Genomic DNA, 24552 nt, shown 5'->3' with positions numbered 1-24552 from the left:
TTATTTTAAAACATTGTTTAGAAGTAGTATTATTAACTTTTAACAAAGCTGTAATTCATAGAAAAACAATAAAGAATAGATGCAAATGTAGCGGATAAGCCGAATTGTATTTTTTTTAAATATTGTAATCCTCAAAAAACATTTTTTCTCAACGTTTAGTTTTTGTTGCTTGGTTGACTTTTTCGTGTAATTGTCCATATGTATTAAACAATCACAAATTTGTTATGAAATTTATTTAAAAATGAACCCATAACCAAACGCAGTAAAGGAAATTCTAAATGGGAATTTGTTGTACCTCGAAAAGGTGAAGAGTGGCAGGATGTACCAGGAAGCATCATCACTGGGCACAGGATGTGGGACCCAGCAGAAGCGTCGAGTTGCGAGGTGGCCCAAATGCTGGCAAAATGGCGGCCACAAGCTGCAAAGCCAACATGGCAGCTGACATCTGTCAGCTGCTATTATTCCGCTGCACTTTTAGTTGCCTTTGGGCTGCAGTCGGGCATCTGGGCCTTCCATTCCGGCCGGATTTTGTTTGCCGAGCCCGGCTGAGCACTCACAATGATTCACCCGGAGCAAACTGGGAGCCACTAACGAGCAGCTCCATGTGGCGACGTCGATCGCGGGAATTAAGGCTCGTAGTGGACCTTTTTTTTGGCGACAAATTGGGCCATGTGGTTTTTCTGCACTTTTACTTTTTCCCCGCTTCGTTAGCATTTTACCAATTCGCCAGGAGTAATCTACAAATAGTTTAAAACAAATTTGTTTATGAAAATTTAATTTTTTTCACTGGGTAATAAATAGATTGATTTTACAGATGGTATATGCAGCTTTTAAATTTTTATTTAGGTTTTCTTTTTTTTTAAAACTCCATATTTAATGCATAGAATTTTAAAAGCTTAAATAAATTAAAAAACAAACTAATTCTTAAAAGCTTTCAATATCTTAACTTTTAAATAAATACCGAACATTTTAGTTTAATCAGTTGCATTGTAACATTAAGTGTGTCAAATAATATAATTGTATTTTCACGCCAATATTATCATATTGTAAAAGCGTTTTCCCATTCACTGACTTATTTATTACCAGTAAACATTTCACAATAAAAATTCAGTCGATATGAAGAGATATATTTTGGTATTTAGTAAGCAGAAGGAATATACATATATCGCTTCTCTTAAGCACCAGTAAAAATATTTTAATTCAGTTTTAGTGGCATTTCTGATTCTGCCGGACATCACACATCCGTTGGAGGCTTTGGATGATTTTGAAGTTCCTGTGGAATTAACCACACTGCGTGAATACAAAGATGTTTTGGGTCCTGTTCAACTGAAGGGCATTGAAGGAAGGACTCGTCAAGTCCGAAAATTGGCTACCCACGAAAAAAACCTTACGGGAAAAATGATTGAAAACTATTGCTGTTTCTGGATATACCAAGCCCATCCACCTGTTCCCTACACCTGGAAACATATGGCCTATTATCCCTTTGATTTCCAATTTAATGGCGAGTTCATAAAGAATCAACGCAACAATGGGTCCGATGTATATTCACGATATAAGCAGTACTAACGTATAACAAAATCAAACAATTATACCGAAAAAATCTCTTTTAAGACAAATTAATCTAAAAAACCACTTAAATATAAGAAAACCTATGCATATTTACATAGGTATCACAGAAATAAATGAACTTTGTATTTGTCCCTAATTTTTGGTAATTTAAGAACTTCTTTAAGCTTTAAACGGCCTTGGCACAGTTTGTGAATCGTCATTAGGATTGTCAAAGTTATTTAAAACAGCTTAGAAAAACAAGAAATGGACAAGAATCCTAAAGTATTAAAGTATTAACAAAACAAATTTTTCTTCTGTCCAAAAAAATTTATTTAAGAAAAGAGTTTTGTATTTTTTATTCTACTTTGCAAATATCATTCTTAAAGAAATTATCAAACAATTGTATAAAAAACGCGACTAGTGTAATTCTTCGACAATTGATTTGAATTTTGTAACCATTCTTAAAAAAATAGTACAGTTTATTCGGTTTATAATTAAATCACTTAGTAAGTCTGACAGTGCCGACAGTCGATTGTGTGCACTGTGGCGATGCATTTAATTGGGCCTACGGCACTCGACAGCTTAGCTGAGGCCCAGAATTATAATTAACTTTGTCTGGCCAGCAAAACCTGACGGGGCCAAAGTTGCCTCAAAAGTTGAGACATTCGTTCGCAGACCCCAAAAATACATGGCAAGGGCAGCGCTTTTTGTGCCTAAAAGCCTGACAGCACATAATGGATTTGACACATTATAATCAGGTTTGCATAGTGTCCTTCGCCCAGTCTGTCACTCAGTCATTCAGTCATCCAGTCAGTGAGTCGAGCGATCCCTCGAGTACTCCTGGCAACTTGGGCGCTTTGACGTGTTCTGCTTATTTGGTCAGCAAGTTGTCGTACTTGGCTCAAGTCCTACACAGAGGAATATAATTACGAAAATTGGAAGGAAATATAAAAAAATGATATAGGAAAATATCTTATCAAATGTCTGTATTCAGCTAAATTTATTATATTAATAAAGAAAACATTTTTTTATAGAAAGTTTAATTATTCAAATCATATCATGTTTTCAAATTTTATTAATTTTAAAATAATTATAATAATATTAACTTGATTTTAGTTTAAAATTCCGAAATTGTTAGTCAACTTAAAAAACTCTTTAAACACAAATAAAATAAAAACAGTAAATTCGGAACATCGTTTTTAAAAATGCCAAAAGAAACCATACTGCTTTTTAAATTGAGCAGTATTGGAGCCTCAATTACTTGTGATAAAAATATATATATTTTTTAAAGAGCCCAACAAAATATAGTTTTTATAAACTTTTTTATTTATGGCTTTTATCCCGTTGTAGTGGAATTATAATCACAAAAATGCTTCGAAACTAATCAACATTTAATATGTAACTATTCTACCAAATAGTGCACTCCTTTCTCTCCGTGCAGTAGTTGCCCATCATCGTCGTCCGGAGAAGTTTGATAAATAAGCAAAGCGAGCCCATGTCTGGGCATTTACTTAGTTAATTAAATTCAACTTCTTCGGCCGAGGGAAATGACAGCGGAGGCAAGAGAGCAAGTGAAGCGCCGCAGGGCGAGCAGGTACTGCCCCCCCAAGTTTTCCATCCTTCCTGGGAAAAGTTTACCGGTCGTATTTGTTCATATCATAGGTAAATATATCCCGGACGGTAGCCTCGATGTTTGCTTTTAATTTCGTCTTTTCTTTTGCCTTTGGTTTTTAATGTGTCCGGGTGATTAGAGGCTGCTGCATCCCGACCAGTCTTGACCAAGGCTATTTGCCTGACTCACATGCTCTGGCCCGGCAATTTCCTGCTACAATGACTAATGAAAATGGTGAAAATATTTAAATTTACCGCACTGGGAGACAAGCACACACCAAAGGCGCTTTTCTCCTGCTTTCTTGAAGGATCTTATCACCCGCTCTCCAAATAAATTGCTCTGCATCTTATGCAAGCAAATAATTTCGATTTCAATCGATTTAAAATGGAAACGAATGAGTGTACGCATGGGGAAATGGTTTTATGCAAATGCACATGTGGATTATTTGCGCAAAAAAAAAAATACGTTTAAGACGAAATGCATGCATATACTTTGTGTTACTAAATTTTGCTGAAAATGTAACATAAATGTGGGATTCAATTAAAATTGATTTTCTTTTTTAATATTTGTGACAAAGTAACGGTTTGAAATGGCTGTAATTTGTTCAATCTTTTTATAATTCTACATTTAACAAAGTTGGAATAAAAGACTTTTGTTTTAATATCGTTTCTATTTCATTTTCTATTCATTTTCTATTGAATCATCTTTAAACCCTCATTATTACTTACACACTTACTTGTTATGCATACATTATTATTACTTAAATATTTTCTAATAAATGTATTTGCCAAAACGTTGTTCTTATTAATTCATAATTGATTTAGTTGTCTTCAAATGGTTTAAGAACGTTACCTTGTAAAATTTAAATTTGAATTTGAAAATGTACTATATTAAGCGATCTTATCGATAATTTCCAATAGGATAGGTGTTGATCTAAGTTATCGACCTGTATTTTTACTGAAAAGGTTTGAGTCAATGCTAAATTGTAGTGGGGTGCCAAACCAATAATCGATCAATGCAAACAGCTGATTTTATTTCGCGCGTATTTTCATGCAGAATCATTGTGAAATTTAGTTTTGTTTATTTCCGTAAATTAATTGTTTTTAAATAGTGATAAGTGCGTTTCGAGATGTCGGTTCTGCTGGCGGACTTAGATGCCACATGTGCGGCCCTGGGCTACAGTGATGGCCAGAAATATCAGGCCGAACCCGATGCCGCCGAAAGTCTCAAGGTATTTCGTATAATTATTCTTTGTATTCCTAAATACAACAATTTACTGGATTTTCAGCACTTGATTTGGATACTGCGTCGGGATCTGGACAACCACGAGTATCGCCGCCATTTGGGCCGGGCCAAGGTGCTGCAAACGGACTTGGTCTACATGCTGCCGGATTATGTGCACCACGAGGAGCTGTCCGACTTGCTCATCCGCCTGCTGGTCATCCTGACCAATCCCACCCTGCTGCTCTACAGGGATGGTGCGCCCAAGGACAACCACGGCCGCAAGGTGTTCATGGAACTCATCGACATCCTGCAGGGCTACAAGGCAGCATTTGCCCGGGACAAAATCTGGAGCTCCCTCTTCGAGAAGCTCAAGCAGGCTTTGGAAATAGTGAGTGCTAGCAAATAGAGTATATATTCCACTTCAATTTGTGACTAGAGACGTGCCCAGTCATCGCACAAGTTCGTCAAGTGGCAGACATGTTCAATCAAAAGGAGGAGTTCCCGGAGGATCAGCACAACTACTACTCGTGCCTGGTGTGCATGCGCACTGCCCGTTCGCCAAGAGTGGGCTTCTGTGGCCACCACTTCTGCGGCATGTGCATCCGCAATTGGATGCTCACCCAGGGGTCGCGGGCCAAGTGCCCGTACTGCCAGGCGAGGATCGGGGAGAACACGCTCATCACCATCCGCAGGTCGATCAGCCCGGGCGGCAAGACGTGCATGTCCATCGACGACCATCGCCGCCGGCAGCACACAAGCAAGGAGTATGTTCGGGAGCTGGCCATCCTGCCCGCGGCGGCCATGTTCCTGCGCGGCTACGTCGAGTATCCAACGGAGCAATTGCCGCGCGTCAAGCCGCTGCCACCGCAGATGCTCCGCCAGTTGTCCCGTCGCCCCTTCCGGCGCACCTTCATGGACCACATGCTCTACCAGCGCGCCATGACCTTGCTCATCATGTTCATCCTATTCACCATGTACAAAAATGTCGTTTAGCCGGCCGATGAGCTCATCGTATGTCTGTGTTTATTTCCCGCTGCGGCGGTCCTCCAAATTCCATGTTCGTTGATTCTGATTTCGTGTTTGCTGTTCCCTTAAATGTTTGTGAATAGAAACTTTTGAAATGCCGCCGTCTCGAGATTAGTGGTTAATTAGGTTTTACTAGGGTGGGTCAATGTGATATCAATGAAGATTTTAAGATGTGCTCTGCACTCTAAAAATTAGCCATGTGCGGAAAGTCGGTTTCAAGCCTAGTTCGCTTTTTAAAATTTATTTAGAATCAAATCAAACCAAATTGGCAAACCATCCTTCCTCGTACTGTTCTTTTTCCTTAATTTTTTAGTAACAGGATTAAATAATTTGAATTTCATCCCTAACCATTTATTGTTGAATTTAATCCGCATAAATTGACCAACCTAGTGGATTGGGTTCGTGCTCTAAAGCCCAGGCAATTATCGTTTGGGCATTTGCGCAACTATTCCTGTAATCGTATAATCTATGTATTAATGGGCAAGCGGGTACGTAAAAGTTTTAATGGCCCTTGCAGCTGCCAGAAGTCAAGTTTTTGTGGGGAGAGAAAATGCTTTTCACATTGCTCATCCCCGCTTCAAGTTTGTTTTGGCCAGTTCTGGCTTTATGACTGAGCTCGTCTCCTTTGTGGGTTCATAACTAATTTGAACTTCATATCTACTCGCTTTTATCTTCTTTATTTGTTCCCTGCACCCTTTTTCTTTTATTCACTCAAGCTGAGCTGCTAAAGGGTAGTTCCCTTTCTTTTTGTCCTCCAAAACCCGAGAATGAAATTAAATTTGAAATATCTCACAAAACGAAATCAAATCTCTCTCAACTTTCTCGACATTCAGCGCAAGAAAAGCCGCAACAAGTCGATTAAATAAACACCCACGAACCGTTGGAGGTTTCACTTTGGTGCCAATGACTACAAGGCACCTTTAAATCAAACGCGACACACTTGGACACAGGAATTTCATTGCGGCCTAGACGAATCCACAGAGCCGTGTCAGCACCATGTTTGCAAAACAACTATGAAGAAAAAAAGCGATCAGAATTGAACCAACATCGGTGGGTCGAGACATTGTCGAAACCACAAAGGCAAAAACTCAGTAACAATGATTGCCAATCCATGTGAGTGTGTGCAGGTTGGTTGGTGTAGGCGAAAGTCTGTCTATTTCAATTGGTTGCTGGAATAAAACAGAGTTCTGCTGACAAAACAGAGATGCAAAATTTGAATGCTCTTAAAAGAAATCTAACAATAGTTCCTTAGGCTTAAAAGCAACCATATAAGTCTACATTGATAAATTAGTTGTTTCTGAAATGATCAAACTTATTTATTAGGCGGTTTCCTTTTTTCATGTTAGAAACATTGTTAGAAACAAGTTATTTTATCATAATTATAATCACAATTAAACTATTGAATGTGTCAGTTAGAGTTTTGATTTTTTTAATTTACTATTTAATTAGGATTCAAAATTGAATCAAAAACAAAGATGTAGTTAGTTTCAGCCAAACTTAAATCTGTAATCATTGCTACTTAAGATTTATATATTTTCTTACTAAAATTGACTCACTTTTTTCCTACAAATATTTATTAACTTTTGCTAACTGAAAAATGTTTACCTAAATTGATGAAACCCTCTGAAAGAGTATGAAAGCACATATTTGTCCCAGAGGCATTGAATTTGAAACGGATGGTTAGAAAAGCTCAAAATAAGCTGCGGCTACCCAAATAATTCCAAATAAAAAAGAATCTCTGGATTTTGTGCTCAATTTATGGATGAGCTCTGTGTATATGGCCCTAAATTTATAATTGAAAATATGTAGGTCCAACTATTTTGGCTAGGACCAATTCAAAGCAAGCACAGGGTAGATGTTCCCAACAATTATCATAAGTTAAGTCCTAGTTACCGGAAAGTAAAAACGTAAATCTCAAAGATGAGAGAGCGAGCTCAGCCACCAAAGTTCCTAGTCCCCGCCACCCATCGCCTAACACAACGAAATAAATTCATTTAAAGCCGATTGAATCGACATTCATAACACTCCGGGGAGCAATTCCAAAGGATTTTCATGGCGCTGCGTTGCCAGCGTTGCCAAAGAGTCGCCCGAGGATTTCTTTACATTTCCATTTTTAGGGAGCGCTTTTCCTTCTATTTGTGCCGTTTTCCTCGGTTTACATTTTTTTGTTTTGTTAGGTTAAATGCACGCGAATTTCTATATGGTCGCTGTCTGTTTGTTCTTGTTGCTGTGTGGCTGTTGTCGTTGATAATGAATGTGTACGAGGATTTTTCCGCCTTTGCCTCTGGCGTAACCACACCTCCTCCTAGAAAGTGCACTGGAAAAATAACTGTTTGATTTGGTAATATTTAAAACAAAGCATAAGCATAAGATTACCCTTCTTTCAATACACAACATTTACTTTAAAACCTATTCAAATTTGTAGGTTTTCAAGGTTATAGATTTTTAAATTACTATACTTATTGTCAACGTGAATTTTCATATTTGCCCAATTCAGTATATTGTATTGAACTTTTTTTTTTTAATTCTTCAAGTTACTTAAAGACTATTTTTGGAAGCTATTTCCATAATCTGAAATCTACTTACTTTTAAAGTATACTTTATTTTTCTTTAACCACTTTGTAAGATAAATTGACAATTCGATTTTTTTGTATTATTTTTTATTTAAATTTCAATTACAAAAATTTGTAATCTAAATTTTCCCGAGTGTATTGTTGATGCTGACTTTTTATGCTTTACTTCTTTATTTGCGTCGCGCCGACTTACACGCTTTGATGTATGCGCGGCGAGCAGCCAAGTGGACAGGCTGGAGGAGGAGGAGAAGGAGTCCCTGCCCCTGTCCCTGTCCCTTTCTCTACTTTCTCGGATCCGAAGGAAAGCTTTCAGTTTTGAATGAGCCACCTCCCCGGTCTCTTGGTGTTGCTGTTGTTCTTCTTGTTGTTGTTGCGTAGGGAAACCAAAAACGGAAGTCATTATTAACTTTGCCTTTGAGAAGGGCCCTCGGAGTCCTGAGGTCTGGGGCCCCGTTTTCCCGGCACATGGTTCGGTGTCTATGTCCGGACGGAGGAGTCACAGCTGGCTTGTAGGCACAAAAGCCGCATTAGTTGTATTTATTTTTAAGCTCACAGCAGCAACTGTAATGTCCTGCTGCGCCCATGGAACCCCAACCGCCCACCCACTTTTTTTTGCCCCCCTCCCCCCAAAAGGCCACCCACACCCTGCTCGAAATTGATTTCAACTTGACTTTGTTGTGGTGCCTTGAGTCGGGGCTTCCGTTTTACAGTCGAGCTACATAAATTTGCAATTTAATTTAATTTAATTTCATTTGATTATTTTAACTTGACTCGCGGGATTTGGTGCTTAGATTTTTACTCAGGGATTTGCAGCAACATTTTATTACACTGACTCCTGATGGCATATTTGCCATTTCTGTTCTCAGGACTTTGCGATTCGCAGCGAGGAGCAGAATCTTCTGATTGAGCGCATCCTGGTCCTAGTGCGGAATGTCCTGCAGGTGCCAGCAAACCCCGAGGCTGAGTGCCGGGCGGACAACGATGCCAGTCTCCATGATCAGGTCATTTGGGCTCTACACCAAACTGGAATGCTGGACCTGGTGCTATTTGTGATCTCCTCGCCGGATGAGGAGCAGTTCCATCTGCACGGACTGGAGATCGTGTGCCTGCTGTACAGGGAACAGGTTGGTTATATACACTGGATATTTAATAATAATCTTGCCAAATCGGTTATTTAAAACTATCTTCTTGTTAATACATATGTTTCATAACACCAATATTCAATGGTAAAAATGAAAACTATTTGCTAGCATGTGAATATCAAATTAATACTGGCACTTTGTGTTGTGTAATTAAATTTAATTTCTTTCCGAAAGAGTAATATTATTACCTCAAATTGACAATGTTGTAAAAATTAAATGCAAATAATATATAGACATAGTTTATATACTTCTTAATAATCATCGTATTAAATCTCAAAACATCCGAAATATACAATAATTGACTTTTGTCAAAAGGCTTTAAAAGTTAATATTTTTACCCATAGAAATATAAATAGTAATGTTATAATTATTAATGTTCTTTCAATGCTAAACCATTCAACCATTCACCAAGCATAAGACAACTGTATAACTGCAGGGTGTTAACATCGGTGATCGCAAATATCCTATTAAAGCAATTTCAAGTATTTGTGATTTAATATTCAAATGTAAAATGCTTATTTAAAATATATATTCCAACAAATTAAAGTGATAAGCCAAGTTTGGAGTCACAGTTCCCTTTGTTTTCATGAGCCCTTCGATCTATCCAAGTTTTTCAAGTCATAGTTCATGGGGCTAATGATTCCTATGAATCATAGCTCATAACATGATCTATGATCTACTTTATTCATTATAAATCAGTACAGCTCATGATACGGAGCTTAATCATTTCATATTTATTTAATGTATTGTTGCAATTCCAGAGTGCCGAATCCCTGGCAGATGCCTCACTGCAGCGCAGTCTCAGCGAGAAGCAGCGGGATCAGCAGGAGCTCCTGGCCGCTCGTCGCCGGGAGCGAGCTCGCCGTCAGGCTCGGCCGCCGACCGGACGACATTCCCGGTTCGGCGGCACCTACGTCATCCGGAACATGAAATCCGTCTCCGATCGGGACGTGATCTGCCACCAGGCGCTGGAGCGGGTCTCCGCGATCGACTTCGACCGGGAGAAGGAGCAGCAGAAGCGCTCGCATCGTCACATCAAGGAGGAGGCGCAGGTGACCCGCCGCAGTGCGTTCACGGTGAGGTGAGTCACGGGGTCGTGGGTCGCATCCTCCAGTGCCACTGCCACTGCCATATCCATTTGTCTGTGGCCACTTCCTGCACTCTGTCTCCGGCCCGTGCCTATTGTGTGGCTGCTGGTGTGTGGCCATTAGCATCGGAATTGTTATGGCCACCAACCACCGACTGGGGGCCGCATTCCGGCCATTGATTTTCGATTTTACGCTGCCAGGATAGCCGTATCCGAGGGATTCCAGCGGAGCGAGTGAGCGTATAAAATAATATTCAATAATAAATGAAGCCATTTCCTTTTGGCCTTTCGGTTTCACCCTTTCCCCGTTTCCCCGTTTCTCCGTTCGCCCAGCCAACTGCCTGTAATTCCTGCTGTTTTATAGAATCGCACAAACGATATTGGCTGCTAGGGGGCGTCCGGGATGGGCTCTCAGGCTCTTAGGTTCTCAGGTTCTCAGGTTCCGCCTGACTTGGCCGGGCTAAACAATATCTTGGCGCCGAACGCCGAGCGCCTCTGTCGCCGCTCCCCCTAATGGCCACCAGGTGCAGCTATTTTATGCTGCTCTGCCAACCAACAAACTACTTAAAGGCTCTGCCTCCGCGCCCGCAGGCCGAGCTGCCCGGGATGCTGCTATCGGGGCCTTCTCGAGCAGTTACAGTAAATGCATTCGCCGCGGTCGCTGCTTTTTCCTTTTGGTAACACAAAAATATACCCTACTTGACAGAGAATGCCCACAAATAGTCCATAAATGTAAATTAAATCAATTTTTTTGGGAGCGCATAGAGTTATACCATTTTATTTGATTATGTAAACTATATTGAAATTATTTTTGAAAGTGCACCAAGCTCAATCTACTTAAAAGTTTAAATGTTTACAAAACAATACAATAGCCGCTTTTGTGGTAACTAATATATGAGAGCTGTAACTGAATACCATTTAATGTGATTATCTATGTAAATTATGTCAAAACTTATTTTAAAAGTATGACAAGCTCTAGTTATTACGGGAGAAATATGTTTATTCGGTTGTCCTTATAAAATTATAATAAATAAAAACTATTTAGTTAGATAATCGCTTTGCCTTAGGTTTATCGAACTATTTATTTTTAATTGTTTCCGATAAAAATCAGATAAGTTTGTTATCGTAAAGTCAAAAGTATAAGCAAATAAAAAAAAAAAACTAAGACAAAGCCAAAATCGTAGCTTATGTACAGAAATAGTAATGAAATTTCAAAGAATATGCAGTAGTTTTGAAGTTATGGGGGGCACCGACTCTGAAACGTTGATAGCGAGTATTTAAACAGGTTTAAATTAGGCAAAGATATTTTATAAATATTTATTCGGATGTTAATCAAATGTATTTTAAATTTTGCTCTTGTTTTGATAATTCTTATACGTTTTAAAATTTACTTGTTAGAATGTGTTTTGGTAATTATGTGTTTTTTTGAAAAATGTTGATCCCTATCAATAGTAGTTTATTGATTTCTAGAAAACTACACTTTGTTTTTGGGCCAACTATTAAAGTTTCATCTGAGTTATATATTAAAATACAGCTTTTCTTAATAATTAAGTAGCCAATGAACTAATTGAAGACTGTTAAATGTTTAATATATTTGCCAGCCCTCAGAGCATTTGCAGTTCGTCTGGGAAAAGCTGGAGTTTTTCTCAATTTGTGGCGGGGAGCATAAAAACCCGTGCAGAGATAAAACTGCAGAAGCAACTTGGCGGCGCCATCGGCATCGGCATTTGCAGCATTTCAGCATCGCCATTGCCATCGGCATCGGCATCGACTTTGGGATCTCTGGCCGGCGAGGCATGCAATTTTCAAGTAAAATCCTCAAAAGGTTTTTCCTTTTCCCATTTGGCCGCTGCGATTTCGCACAGGCTGGCAACATTTTTGCTTGTTAGTCGGCCAGTGTTTGGCCTGGTTTATGGGGCAAGATGCTTAGCCCCTGGCTCGGTTGGCCAAATCTTTGGGCGCCCATAAATTGATGCCGCAGAACAAATGTGACCGAAGCGACCCCGCTGGCTGTGATTAGACAACTCCAAGCTCCGAATGTCCCATCAGACCGCAAACGAATGGCCAAGTCAGAGGGCTCAAGCACGTAGGCGTACGAAAAGGCGAAAGTTCATCAATGTCACGTGTTGGAGCATGGAGCACCGTGCTCCCAACAATTTGTTGGCCAACCACAAGTGCATGTTGCAATAAGCCGACAAGGGGGATGGCAATTTTTTTCTGTTTCGCCGCCTCCTTTTTGGCATAAATTAATCCGCGTCGGCATCGATGCGTTGGATTTGTGTTTCGCCTGCTGGCAGAGATTGCTCTCCGCTCGAAAGGATTGCTGATGGGTGGCTGGTTGGTTGGTTGGTAGGGTGGATGCTTGGATGTTTGGATGGTTGGCTGCATCTTTTAGCCAGCTTTGCACAAATAAATTGGCCAGGCCAAAATTTATTGCATCAGCGCTGCCAAATGCCGTTGCAGCGTCCGCATTTGTTATATAAACTGATAGAGGGCGTTCGCTTTCAATCAATATTATTGTGGTATAACCATTTTTCATGTCTAACCCCCTCCCCTCCATTTGGCTTTTAGATTTCTCTCACACATCTCCCTGCTTTTGCTGGCTTTTTCAGATTGTGCCTGCGCGAGTACTGCATCGAGGTGCTGCGCTCCGCTTACAACACGCTGGTGCGGCAGGTGCGTCGCGTCCTGGAACGCAACGCCGGCTCGTCGAGTCACGATGACTCCTATCTATTGTGGGCCATACGATTTTTCATGGAGTTCAATCGTTTGAGTGGTCTACAATTGCAGCTAGTCAGGTGAGTGCCATTCAAGTGGGATTCCAACAGGGCTGATTATTTCTCCGGACGGATATAAAGCCGGAAAAAAAAATTTGTCTCCAAATAACCTCACAAACGGGTTTAGTTTTTAATTTATTAATAAGTACTTTATTAAAAATTTTAATATAAAATAAAAAAATACAAGTAACATTTAAACAGTTCCTGAAATAAATAGTGATAAAGAACTTGTATATATATAATATAGAATATATACTCAAAGTCCCACTATTAGTGGGTTAGTTTGCCATCACTGACGCATTTTGTTCATGTGGAAAAAATTTGCCCCAGATTTTGTATGCGATGCTTTTGCTTATAGTGTTCAGATGAATTTTCTATGAGTTTCAATGGAGATCAAGCCAAGTTTTCACAAGTGATATGATGATGCTGCTGATGAACGAGCACCACTTTTAGTGTCTAATGAAACGCCCGACCTCGTCCTCTGGCCAAGTCAGCAGATATGCAAATCCTCGGCACTCAAACCATTCTCCCGAAGCGACTCCATCAAGGCTTTTAATCAAATTACTTTGCAACACTCTTCAAATGAACAGAATTCAACCAAACTTTTATTTTGGTGGCCACTCTCGCTTTGAACATTTTGGCTTAAAGAAGCCAAATCATACTGATTTAAAAATGTGGAACACCTTAATACCTTAAACGTACCGAAAAAACAGCTTCAAAAATTGCATTGGTATAAGTTATATACATCTGTAAATTTGTATAAATTCCAAATTAAATATAAAAAAGATATATATTTAGAGTCTTTGAAAACTATTAATCTATATTATGCTAGTTTATAAATTTTAATTTAAGTGTTTGCTTCTTTTTGCAATCGCTTTTTGAAAATTGATTGACTTTAAATGCTTTGGCCACCAAATAAGCAACGAGTACTTATTTGAATCTTTCCAAAGGCAATGCATCATCTGAGTTGCTCAGGCTAAAATAGAGACATGACATATGAGGAGTTCCACTGGTTTCCATTTTCTGTCCCCTATTTTTTTTTTTTTAGCAGAGAGCAAAGTGCGAAGCAAATAAACTTTAGTATTATGACAATTTCCATTGACAGTCACTCTTGCCCCAAAAATGGTCGAGCAGAGTGTCAGTGCGAAATGTGAAGCGTTTTCAAAGCTCTTTGCCCTTAGAATTTCTCCAGGTCCTGCTTCAATGCGGTCACAACACAATTTGTATGTCATTGTTCGGTTGTTCGACATCAGCGCTTCGTCACTAGAGTTTTATTGCATTACTTTTTGGCAGGGCACAACGAACACATGCACAAATCAAAGTCATGACGCCAATTGTTGACCCATGACACTTGGCCACTTTACAGCCACTGCAAGTCTGCCCTGTGCCATTTTGGAGTGCAAAACATGACCCATAATATCTTGGCCAAGTTGTCAAAGAAACCGTACTGCAACCGTGATTTTGTGACACCGGAAAAAGTACCTACTCAATGTTAGAAATTTGTAGAGGATACAAAATTTATATATTTACTTTTAAAATTATTAAATATAAAATTAATTCAATGTCTCCAATACATAGTTTTTTGAACTATTTAAGATATTACAAAGATCAATAATTTAGGTAATTGCAAGCTAATGTTATTTATATAGAAAGAGCTTTTTAATCAGGCTTCCATTAAAATATATTTCGCTTTGATTTGCATCCGTCTCGGTTTTTACTTCCTTGAATGCAGAAATATTATATTTTTTTATTTAATTTCATTTGACTATTTTCGAATTTAGTTTTTTTTTTCTGAAAATGTAAATTGAATCATAACCATATTAAACCTGAATATAATGCATTTAATATGTAATAGAGCCATTTTATATCTAAAATGTTCCTCATTAATTTAAAAACTTTAATAATAAATCATATATAATATGCTAAAATATGTATTTAATATAAAATATTTTTAATATAAAATGAACCCCAAAATTTTAAGTTCAATTATTTTTTTTTTTACATTTGTTAAAGCTAATTGTAATATTTGGAAAATTATTTTGTCCAGTGTATATATGGTCCCTAGCTGTTCTGTTGTTGTTCTCATTCTTGTCCAGCATGCTGTTAATAAAATTTTGCGTTCTTTCTGCTGTCGTCCGGTTGACGTTGCTCCTCCTGCGAATCCGACTCCCTTTTGGTCTCTTTCGCTGGCTGTGTGGTGGGAAATTTCTTTAAAATTGTTTTGGTTACTTTCAAATTAGTTTCTGAATGACAACAATGAAGCTTTGCAAAAATGTTGTCATTCCGTTGGCGCAAAGTTATCCCAGACCCAGTTTTTCCCCCATTCCCGCTTGTTGGCCACGCCCTCGCACTATTCTAAGTTGGTTGCTTCTGCTGCTTGCTGCTTTAGCTTCTGCTGCTCCTGCTCCTGCTCCTGTTTTTCATTTTCAGCAATGTCCCTTTGCCTTTTATCAGACTTTTTAGTCTCATTTTCCACTTCGCATCTATGTATATATATATATATATATTGTACCCATCTATGTATATACTCGCCAACCATAAAACTTTCTGTTTATTTCCTCAAATGCAATTTGACGGTGGCCCCGCGCCGCCCTGAACTTTCTTTATCGTCTGCCATTTTCTACTGATTTTGCACTATATAAAGCATGGCATTGCTGTAATGTATGGGCTTTCGGATGGGCAAACTTTTCCAACCAGCAACCCGAAAAAAAAGTGAAATTGAGTTTGTCATTTTGTTTATGCGAGTACACGTTCATACTATTGATACAGAAATCAATTCCTAAAGTATGAGAATGATCAGATTTTTACAAAAAAGCGAGATTTATTTATCTGACATATACTCATTTGATAAAATCAAAACAAAATTAAAACAATCAGATTTTGTGGCTCTAAAAATACTTTTTAAACTTTGTCAAAAGATTTGAAAAAGGCTCTTATGACCGAAAATGAGAACAATAACGAAATAAATCAAAATGTTATTTTACCAACCATTAAGTTTGTTTTGAATTTTATTTGTTAAACCTTAGTTCATTGTAACATTCTTTTGTTTTGTAAAAATGCAAGTCTTTCGCCCACTTTATGTTTGTATATATGTACATTATATTTTTACCTTATTTCGCGTAAATGAACCCAGTTAAAATCTCAATTAGTTCTTTGCTTTTTACCATTTTCCAATAAAAGTTTCAACATCAATCAAAGCCATTTACGATAGTTTCCTTTCCCACATTATCGTGCTGGTGCTCATTGCTCGTTGCACTTTTATTGATTTTATAATTTATTTATTTAGGTTCTTATTGCTGCTACTGCTGCTGCCGCACATCTGTAATTAATTTGTTTTTAATGCCTCTTCAAATGCCCTCGACGTTGTCGCAAAACTTTAATGGTGGTCGTTGCAGACGCTGTGCTGCTAATTTAGCCAAGTTGCAGGCAAATGCTGCAGCCACCGGAAGTGGATGGGGCTGGAGGGGAAGTGGGTGGCCTTTTGGGTGGTTTGGTGGCAACCGGAAAACGTGCGGCATGTCAACGCCCACTGGGTTCCCGCGATCTTGAAGGCGAAGGGGATACTGAAACTTAGGCTGGCTGGCGCTCAATTCTACATTACTTAAAAATTAATTTTGTTAATGAGTTTTTCGCTGTGCGAGTTGCAAGTGGCAGGCGGCAAGCTGCTTACCTGTTTGCCTGCTCCTTGTTGCCAACTTTTGCCAACTTTAATGCAGAAATCTTCTACTTAAATATGCACTCAAACACATTCAGTCTCGCCATATATGAAGCTGCGTACACTCATAATAAAATATGTAATCTAATATATATATTTAATTAATAACTTAAAAAAAGGATGATTGTACATGATTTGAGTATTTAATAATACGCTATTTTTTTTATTGTTTCTATAATAGAATTTGTCTTAAATGTTTGTTATTTCTGTACCTTGGTATTTTTATTTTTCTTGCTGTGCTCCCGAATGTTACGTAACCCTGTTGACTTTTTCCATTTCATTCGCAGCGAATCGTTGAGCGTGCAATGCTTCCACTGGGTCCTGACGCGCATGCAACATGACATGGACATGATTGTGAGCGACAAGAAACAGGCGCGTCTCTGGGCCAAGCGACTGCATGTAGCTTTGTTGGTAAGTCACTCCAGTCCCAGATCCAGCTCTAGCTCCAGCTGCAGGCCCTTTCCCCCTCCCCGCTCCCCCCTCCCCCCATCCCGATCCTTGCTCCGCTGGCGGCCAGCTAAGCCGAGTGCAAAGCGTGTGTGCGGGTCTGTTGTTGTTTGCTCTGGCCCAGTAAGTGCACTTTTGGGGGCACTCTGCTGCCGCTCGACGTTTGCCTTGGATTAAGCTTGCCGCCTGCTACTCGGCACGGCACTCGGTGCTCGGCTCTCAGTACTCAGTACTCAAGCAAAGCTCCACGCAGCCTTTGAGCCCACTGGAATGATGGGGGAACCTTCAAATGAACAGCGGGCTTTGCCAAGGATTAGTTAAAAATGCCTGGCACCAAAAGGTTGCTTTGATCACCCAGCTTAAGATGTGAGATATGATATATGTATATGTCCCACACCAATTAAATGGATTACAATTGGCATATCAAATGACTAGAAATCAAGTAGTGTTGTACTAAAATTAAAATATTTATTAAATGTTACCCTGACCAACTTCATTAACATTTCCCAATCAATTCTGACCCAAAGGAAACGAGAACGTTTATAATTACTCACATGTGTGTAGTTCCCTTCCAATGGCCACATCCAAGACTCATTAGAATGCATCGCACATCATGCCCCATCCCACCTAACCGCGTTCCAATCAAATGCTCGGGCGTCTGCCAAGTTAATGCTTACCAATTTTTTAATTAAAGACATTCCGGGAATTGCTGCAAAGCCTGCTGGCACTGCAAAAGCTGAAGGATGACAACAACGCGCAGGCCCTTTTCGATATGTTATTGAACAACGTGTGCTACGTACTGGAGTATCGGGAGACAGTGCTGCATTTGTTAATGAACTACAATGAGGCGCACAGCACAAAGTGAGTACCCGAGCGTATAACCATTCCAACTATGCACATACATTCCGATTGGAAATAACTTGCCCTTCCGGCCATGCCAAAACCGAAACCCCCAGCCTAAAACTGAATTTAGGAAACCATCCCGGCCTGGCTGCATTTCTGATAGATAACGGCCACGACCCCGTGGCACCCGCAAATAAGCAAGCCAAACACACATCCTCTAATGGGATTACTACGAGCACTCCAACCGGTGTAGCTGTTGCTGTTGCTGTAGCGGTAGCTGCTCCCCACCGAAATATGCAGTGCAGCCTGTCAGGATATCGCCCTTTCTGCCAGGATCTCGCCCCGACAATCAGGCATTGTTTGTCTTGGCGGCATGCCTTTGTCTTGAGTCCTTCTCTGTTTGTTCGGCTATTTGCACAGATGTCTGCTGGGTCGCCAACACTTCCTGATAGTGCTGCCAAACTAGTGGTTTCTAAATTCCATTCCCGAAGAAGGACTTCATAACCAACAAACTAAACATGCTAATTAAATTGGTTAAAAGTAACTGCAGGTTTTTTTTACCAATGTTCCTGGGCTTAAAGTATACCATTTTATTTTTAACTAAAGATTTATATTTGGCGCTACTTTTATATATTTTTTTTTTTCAATGCCACACTTATTTTACCAACATTTTTTGATACATTTAATTTTATAATAAATTTCTGACGCTGGAAAAATGTACCGTTTGCACATTTTATATTTTGTTGCATAAAAAATTATTCAACTCAGTTCTCAGACTTTTTTGGCTAATATACAGTCGGCAACACTGTCCCTAAATAGAGTTAAGTGAATGTGGTATGGTTATATATGCGTGTGTTTCTCCAAAAGCAGGAGTAGCTAAATGAACTAGTTGCACATTCCTCGTGAGTCCAGGCCAAAAGTTTAATTGATTTTACAAGCATGTGCTGCATGCGTGTTCTAGCATAAAAATTATGCTATTTTCGAGAAGCCAACCCTTGTAGCTTAGTGTATTTTTTTTAGGGCAAATCGTGCACCTTGGCTGCATCCTAATTGGCGAGTTAACATCGCGTTCTCTGCACGATAGTTGAATCGAGATTATTTCAATCGAAGCGTGTGCCACACTGCGGGTACTTGATAAATTGCTGCAGAGCATTGAATATAGTGCCGCTTCAACAGATTTCGTTTTGATTTTCATGATTTACCCTCAGGTCTAGAGCATTTTTTGAAATCATTACCTACATCTAATCGAGTTCATCTGAAAGATTGGGTTCATTGACACAGCAATCACTTCATAAAAACCCACTTATTTCCAACGATTGGATCGACATCAAAGAATATTATCGTACTTTTCCATGCGTGCATGCTTTTTAAAAAGCTACTGAAGATACAACAAACATACATGAGTGAGGGCAAACCCTTTTTAGCTGCATTCCACTGCGCAATCCATTTAGATAATTGCAATTTTTTAGTGCCGAACATGAAGAGTTAGACTCACTCGAATATTTCTAAATGGCTGCACAAATTCGTCTGTCAAACAGCCTCAACTCCGAGTGCTGTGTGTAGAGTGATACCTGCAATAAATGTCTGAAAATTTATTTCTGTGTCACAGACTCGAATGACAGTGGCAAAGATAAGCCGTGGGTCGTCAAAGTTTTTAAGTTTGCCGCTCTTCGTTTAATTAAGTTCCTAGCTTGTGTACGCAAAAATCATCTATGAAAAATTTTTTACGCTGAAAAATAAAGGAAATCAAAAGCATTTTTAAAGCAAAATTGGATAGAGTATTATAAAACGTGTTGATAGCTAGGATTTGCTTATTTTATAGAATAATTGCCAAACAATATTGTATAAAACGAAAAGCTAGCCTGTTCGAGCGCCTTTTAAAAATTTTAATTAATTGTTTTTGTTTTTATTTATTTATGGTGTTTTTTCTTAGAAAAGTTATATTTATTGGTAATGTTTTTCCTGTGTAACCTATTAAAACACCATCGGTGACCGCAAACATAATCTTTTAAGCAGAACATCTGTTTTAAGAACTATTAAATTAAATGAAAAAAACTATTAATTGGATTCTGTCGTTTGAAATTACATATATTTATAAGTGTGTTCTATTCTTTTCTTTTTCGCCTGAATTTTTAAAATTTTGACAAAAGTGAAACACATAATTAGTTTTCTTTCGTTCTTTGCTGTCTTTAGCTTTTATAAATAATTCTGATGTAGATTCTGCATTGTTGATAAAATTTCTTGAACGTTCCACTGTATCCGACGACACATAAACAGCTAAACAAATTATTGTGTGCCTGCTGGGTTTTACTGTCGACTATCAACGCTTCACATCAGCCATTTGGACGGGCTCTAGTTAGTTGGTCTGAGGGTCTGTTAGTTGGGGCTCTGTCAATTTCAAAGCTTTGACTAAATTAATTTAGCGCGCAAACATGGAATTGACATAGGTTCGCAGGATGAGGATGGTTGGGTTCAGGAAACTAGTTGCGATGCCAGATACAAAACGCAGATACAAATACTCGCATGTAACTGCAGCTGTGGGCTGTCGCTGGGGCAGCAACTGTGGCTTAATTGGAGCATGATTAATGCGGTGCGAGCTGAAAATAGTTGGTTTATGGAATTAAATCGATTAAACTTTAAGTTGCGTCATCAGCGAGTTGAACAGCTTTTAATTAAGCAGGCCAATTGGCAATCATGTAAATGCTACTGCTTTTTGAACTGCAATCAGTGATTTGAGTATCTGACAGATTCAAGATTTTTCGGTGTCAAAATGAATAATTTATGACCTCGCCCTGCGGTCCGTGCCACCTATCTGCCCTCTCCCAGATTAATGCCACCCATTTGGTCGCCGTTTTGAATTTGAAGGCATCAGTGATGTCACAACTTAAGGGATAAAGGCCTAAATTCAGTACTGTTTTATGGAAGTTCATAAAAAGAAACTTTTGCCAAAAAATCAGAATTCTAGAATGTTGTTAAATAAATAAATGTAACTTCTTAATTTCGAAAACACTTTATTAGTTCATCAAAATATTTAATTGATTTTTGGTTAGGAAATCTAGTTGATTAAAATTTAAATATCGTCACAACGAGACTTAAAATTATTACAAATTAATCGAAAATACATTTTTTAAATAACTGGATGCATATAACTTGTCTGCTTTACGTAATTCATTTATTTAAAGAACTCATTTAATGGCTAGAGCGACAGCACTGACAATCGACGCCCATCAGTCATTGTTGTTGTGGCTGTCATAATTAATAATATTTTCATTATAAACGTCTTATGCCAGCAACAACCCAAGAAACTGCCCACAAACAGTCGTTCTGCCGGTCGGTGTCTGAGCGCAATTACATTTTATCATTTATTCAACATGCGGCGTTCGAGCCCGAAGCGAAGACAATCCCCAGCTCCGTATTCCATATTCCCGATTCCAGTTCCCCGACCCTTGGACTTTGCTGACCATCCCCAAAAACACCCAAGTGTTCTAATTAATTCTGTTTGCTCAACCTGCTGCTACTTGAACTGCTTCTTCTCATTTTCCCTGCCATTGTGGCTGTCGACGTCCATTTAATCAGCGTAAACGCGAATATCAAATCAGGCGCAGCAACAACAGCAAAGGCAGCCAGAAGTTACAAAACCGCGTGCATACAAATTAATTATAAATAATTTATTAACGATTTATCTTTGTCTTGCTGCCAGGCTTCGTTGGACACATGTGCTTGAGATTGAGTATGTGTGCATAGAGAAGAAAGAGGTCTTTAATCCAAGATATTGCAATTGTGTGTTTAACATTTATTAGAACAAAATTTATTAGCTTGAACATTTTCGAAAAACAATGAACAAACAGCAATTATTAAAAGTTTAAACTGTTTTGTTTTTCTTTAAAAAAAATTGATAAAGGTTTTTATAGTTGCAGCAGCAGTTTTTGTGAATCTGCAACTTATTTTCGCCATGTAATTGTTAAAGTAAACTAATGTTAGATTTTAGGCAAATTTTATTGCTGTGTAGAAGTGGAAGTGGGAGTTTGAGAAATGGTAGGGTGACTCGATTTGCACCTGCGCATCATTAGGGCGGTGAGGGTGTGCAATCGATTTGGATCCGCTTGTAAAATGGTTTGTGGCATGCAATATGTTGTGCAACTATCAAAACCGTCCACCCCCGTATCCGCTGCGGTTACTTGGCGTTGTGGTCAGGTGCCACCAGCATCCGTATCTGCAGTGCCACCTCCACCACCATCATCTACTAACAGCAGTGTTGGCTTTTACTCTGACTGAAGAGTAGGCAAAATATGAATTTTCAAATGCCATAAAATGGCTTTTAAATTTTGAATTTATAACAAATAATTTTAAAAATCCAATGTGACCTAAAGCGACTGAGACTAAAAATAAATGTCATTTTAAGTTGACAAAAAGATATATTTTCTATAGCTCGATAATAAATAGTTTTTGGTGACATGGCAAAAAGGAGTTGATATTGCAGAAAAAGTAATATTGTAAAAAGAAGGCCCTTACAATAGATACCCTTTTACCAGAGTAAATTAACCAATCTAAAAATAAATAAAACCGAAACCGACATCTGTTGTGAAAAACATTACCTGACGTCTTATAAATACATTTTTTTATATTTTAAGATATGTTATGTAAAAGTATGCTAACAATTATATAAAAATATTTTTGTTTCTTTATTTACCAATATTTGTGACTTTTAAACCATTAAAATGTGGCGAAATAGCTGGCCTTACAGCACTAGATGGTATAAGGTGCATCCAAAGTCCACAGCTACCAGCAGTTTTTGCACTAGGCCTGCTGGTAATGCTGCCACCACAGACATCTTTGCGGTGACATGGCCGCTGACGTGGCTGCGCTTGATTCATTTCACATTTCAGTTATCATCAAATGTGCACCACACAGCACCCGCAAGCAGGACAGCAACTGATATGGAAACGGAGACAGGGATGCCCACACATGGCACTACTCAAATTTCAAATCCACGTGCACCACAATCCATTCACCGCCTGTCGGTTGCGCCTTGCAGTCAACTGAGCCCTTTTATCATCAATTGCGACTCCGGCCACACCCGGACTCAAACTCACGTCAGTTGTGGTCATTGCTGACAGTGGTTGATCAATACAAATGGCCAAATATCTTGCAATTGGCTGGTAAATGCTAACTGGGTTCTATTCAACTACTGCTCTACTGCGGCTCTTTAACCTTCGGCTTGTTTAGCTCTATTATCGGCGTGTAATTTGTTGAAGTTTATAATTGCTCAAGATAATTCAGTTGGCTTAACTAGGTTAAACTTAACCACTGGGCAAGTTACATAGCCAAGTATTAAGGCTAGGCATTTTGAATATTGATAGTTCTGATATGCAATATATTTAATTTTAGTTACCTATTGAGCGCCTCAAGGTATTAATTCCTTTAAAGTTTCTTAAGGTATCTATTGGGAATTTTGTTTAAAAAGACTTTTAAGTCTTACTAAACTAAATATAAGAAACTCTTATCTAAGAATACAAAAATCGAACTGTCTGTTACTCAAAAAGTTGATGGCTTCATTTTAAGAACATAGTGTAGCTATTAAGGAAAATATTGTCTAGTTAAGTCCTCATATTGTTGGAAAAATTATGGATTTGAGAATATCAGATATCACCTAAATATTGATATGTTAAACACAGTTTTTTCAAAGACTTTTAAAGAAATATACAAATTGCAACCTCCTTAGGAACATAATCTATAACTTTGTACATCGACAAAACATCACAGCCTTAAATTTCATGTGCGTACTCTAAGAGCATGCGTTTGATTTTTATTTGATGTCGCAGTTCCCACGCTTTTGAATTATTTGAGTGTTTAATTTGGCTAAATGTCTATGCATCTATGCCATCGATTCCTGTTGGCCGGGGCACCGAATGTCGGATAACCACTTTCATTACAAATTCATTTCCCCGGTCGCCGGTTCCCTTGTTCACCTCGCCAGCTGCATTGTGGCCCATTGACCGCATTCAGAAATGCCAATGCTGAAAACTCCTACAGCGAAGCTCACGCGGGGCATTAAAATTCGAAATGAGTTTGCATAAATTTCAGTGGCATCGCCGAGTGACAGCGCGCCATGACCTTTTTTGGCCATTTCCCATTTTCACCGCCAACGCAATGTTGCCACTTTTATGGACCTGGGACACAGCAATTAGAGTGGTGAACGCTGAACGGCTTGAATATGGATTATTTCCGCGTATGCTGGTGAAAATATTGTCAAATCATGTTTAAATCGGAGCAGAGATTCGACAGCTTTAACAGTATAATTCCTGCAGTGGCAAATAAGTAACAAATCTTAATTTAATTTATGGAATATTTGCTACTCTCGAAAAAATAAACAATTTTTTAATCTATTTTAGATTTATATTAATTACTAATAAATACGTTTATTTAAGAGGCCATGCTCTGTTTTATAATGTCCGTAATATTTACGGACTCATTTAATCATTACCCAGCAATTTAAAAGAATTCTTAAAATATATATTAACCAATCTGAGCTTCCTATGTTTGACCGAAATGTTTTTT

At 38.6% G+C, this 24552-nt stretch overlaps 3 protein-coding genes across 3 annotated transcripts in view; all 3 read left to right on the top strand.

Moving 5' to 3' along the window:
• The first annotated feature begins 1046 nt into the window (after positions 1-1046).
• On the top strand, positions 1047-1705 carry LOC108150217. Its single transcript, XM_017278253.1, has 2 exons — positions 1047-1141; positions 1205-1705. Exons 1-2 carry the CDS (start codon positions 1117-1119, stop codon positions 1564-1566), a joined length of 387 nt encoding a protein of 128 aa, XP_017133742.1. The 5' UTR covers positions 1047-1116; the 3' UTR covers positions 1567-1705.
• A 2479-nt stretch (positions 1706-4184) lies between these two features.
• LOC108134607 (protein timeless homolog) overlaps positions 4185-24552 on the top strand; it is a 78143-nt gene continuing 57775 nt past the window's right edge. The window contains exons 1-7 of the mRNA XM_017254979.2: positions 4185-4391; positions 4449-4772; positions 8850-9107; positions 9887-10206; positions 12825-13010; positions 16992-17115; positions 17846-18012. Of these exons, the coding sequence (XP_017110468.1) occupies positions 4290-4391; positions 4449-4772; positions 8850-9107; positions 9887-10206; positions 12825-13010; positions 16992-17115; positions 17846-18012 (1481 nt within the window). The 5' untranslated portion in view covers positions 4185-4289. The remainder of the gene's footprint in view (positions 4392-4448; positions 4773-8849; positions 9108-9886; positions 10207-12824; positions 13011-16991; positions 17116-17845; positions 18013-24552) is intronic.
• On the top strand, positions 4780-5519 carry LOC108134624. The gene has a single exon (XM_017255012.2). It carries the CDS (start codon positions 4862-4864, stop codon positions 5375-5377), a length of 516 nt encoding a protein of 171 aa, XP_017110501.1. The 5' UTR covers positions 4780-4861; the 3' UTR covers positions 5378-5519.

The sequence above is a fragment of the Drosophila elegans genome, unplaced genomic scaffold, assembly GCF_018152505.1.
Source record: "Drosophila elegans isolate 14027-0461.03 unplaced genomic scaffold, ASM1815250v1 contig_476, whole genome shotgun sequence".
Lineage (NCBI taxonomy): Eukaryota > Metazoa > Arthropoda > Insecta > Diptera > Drosophilidae > Drosophila > Drosophila elegans.
This window is presented reverse-complemented; position numbering and strand designations above follow the sequence as displayed.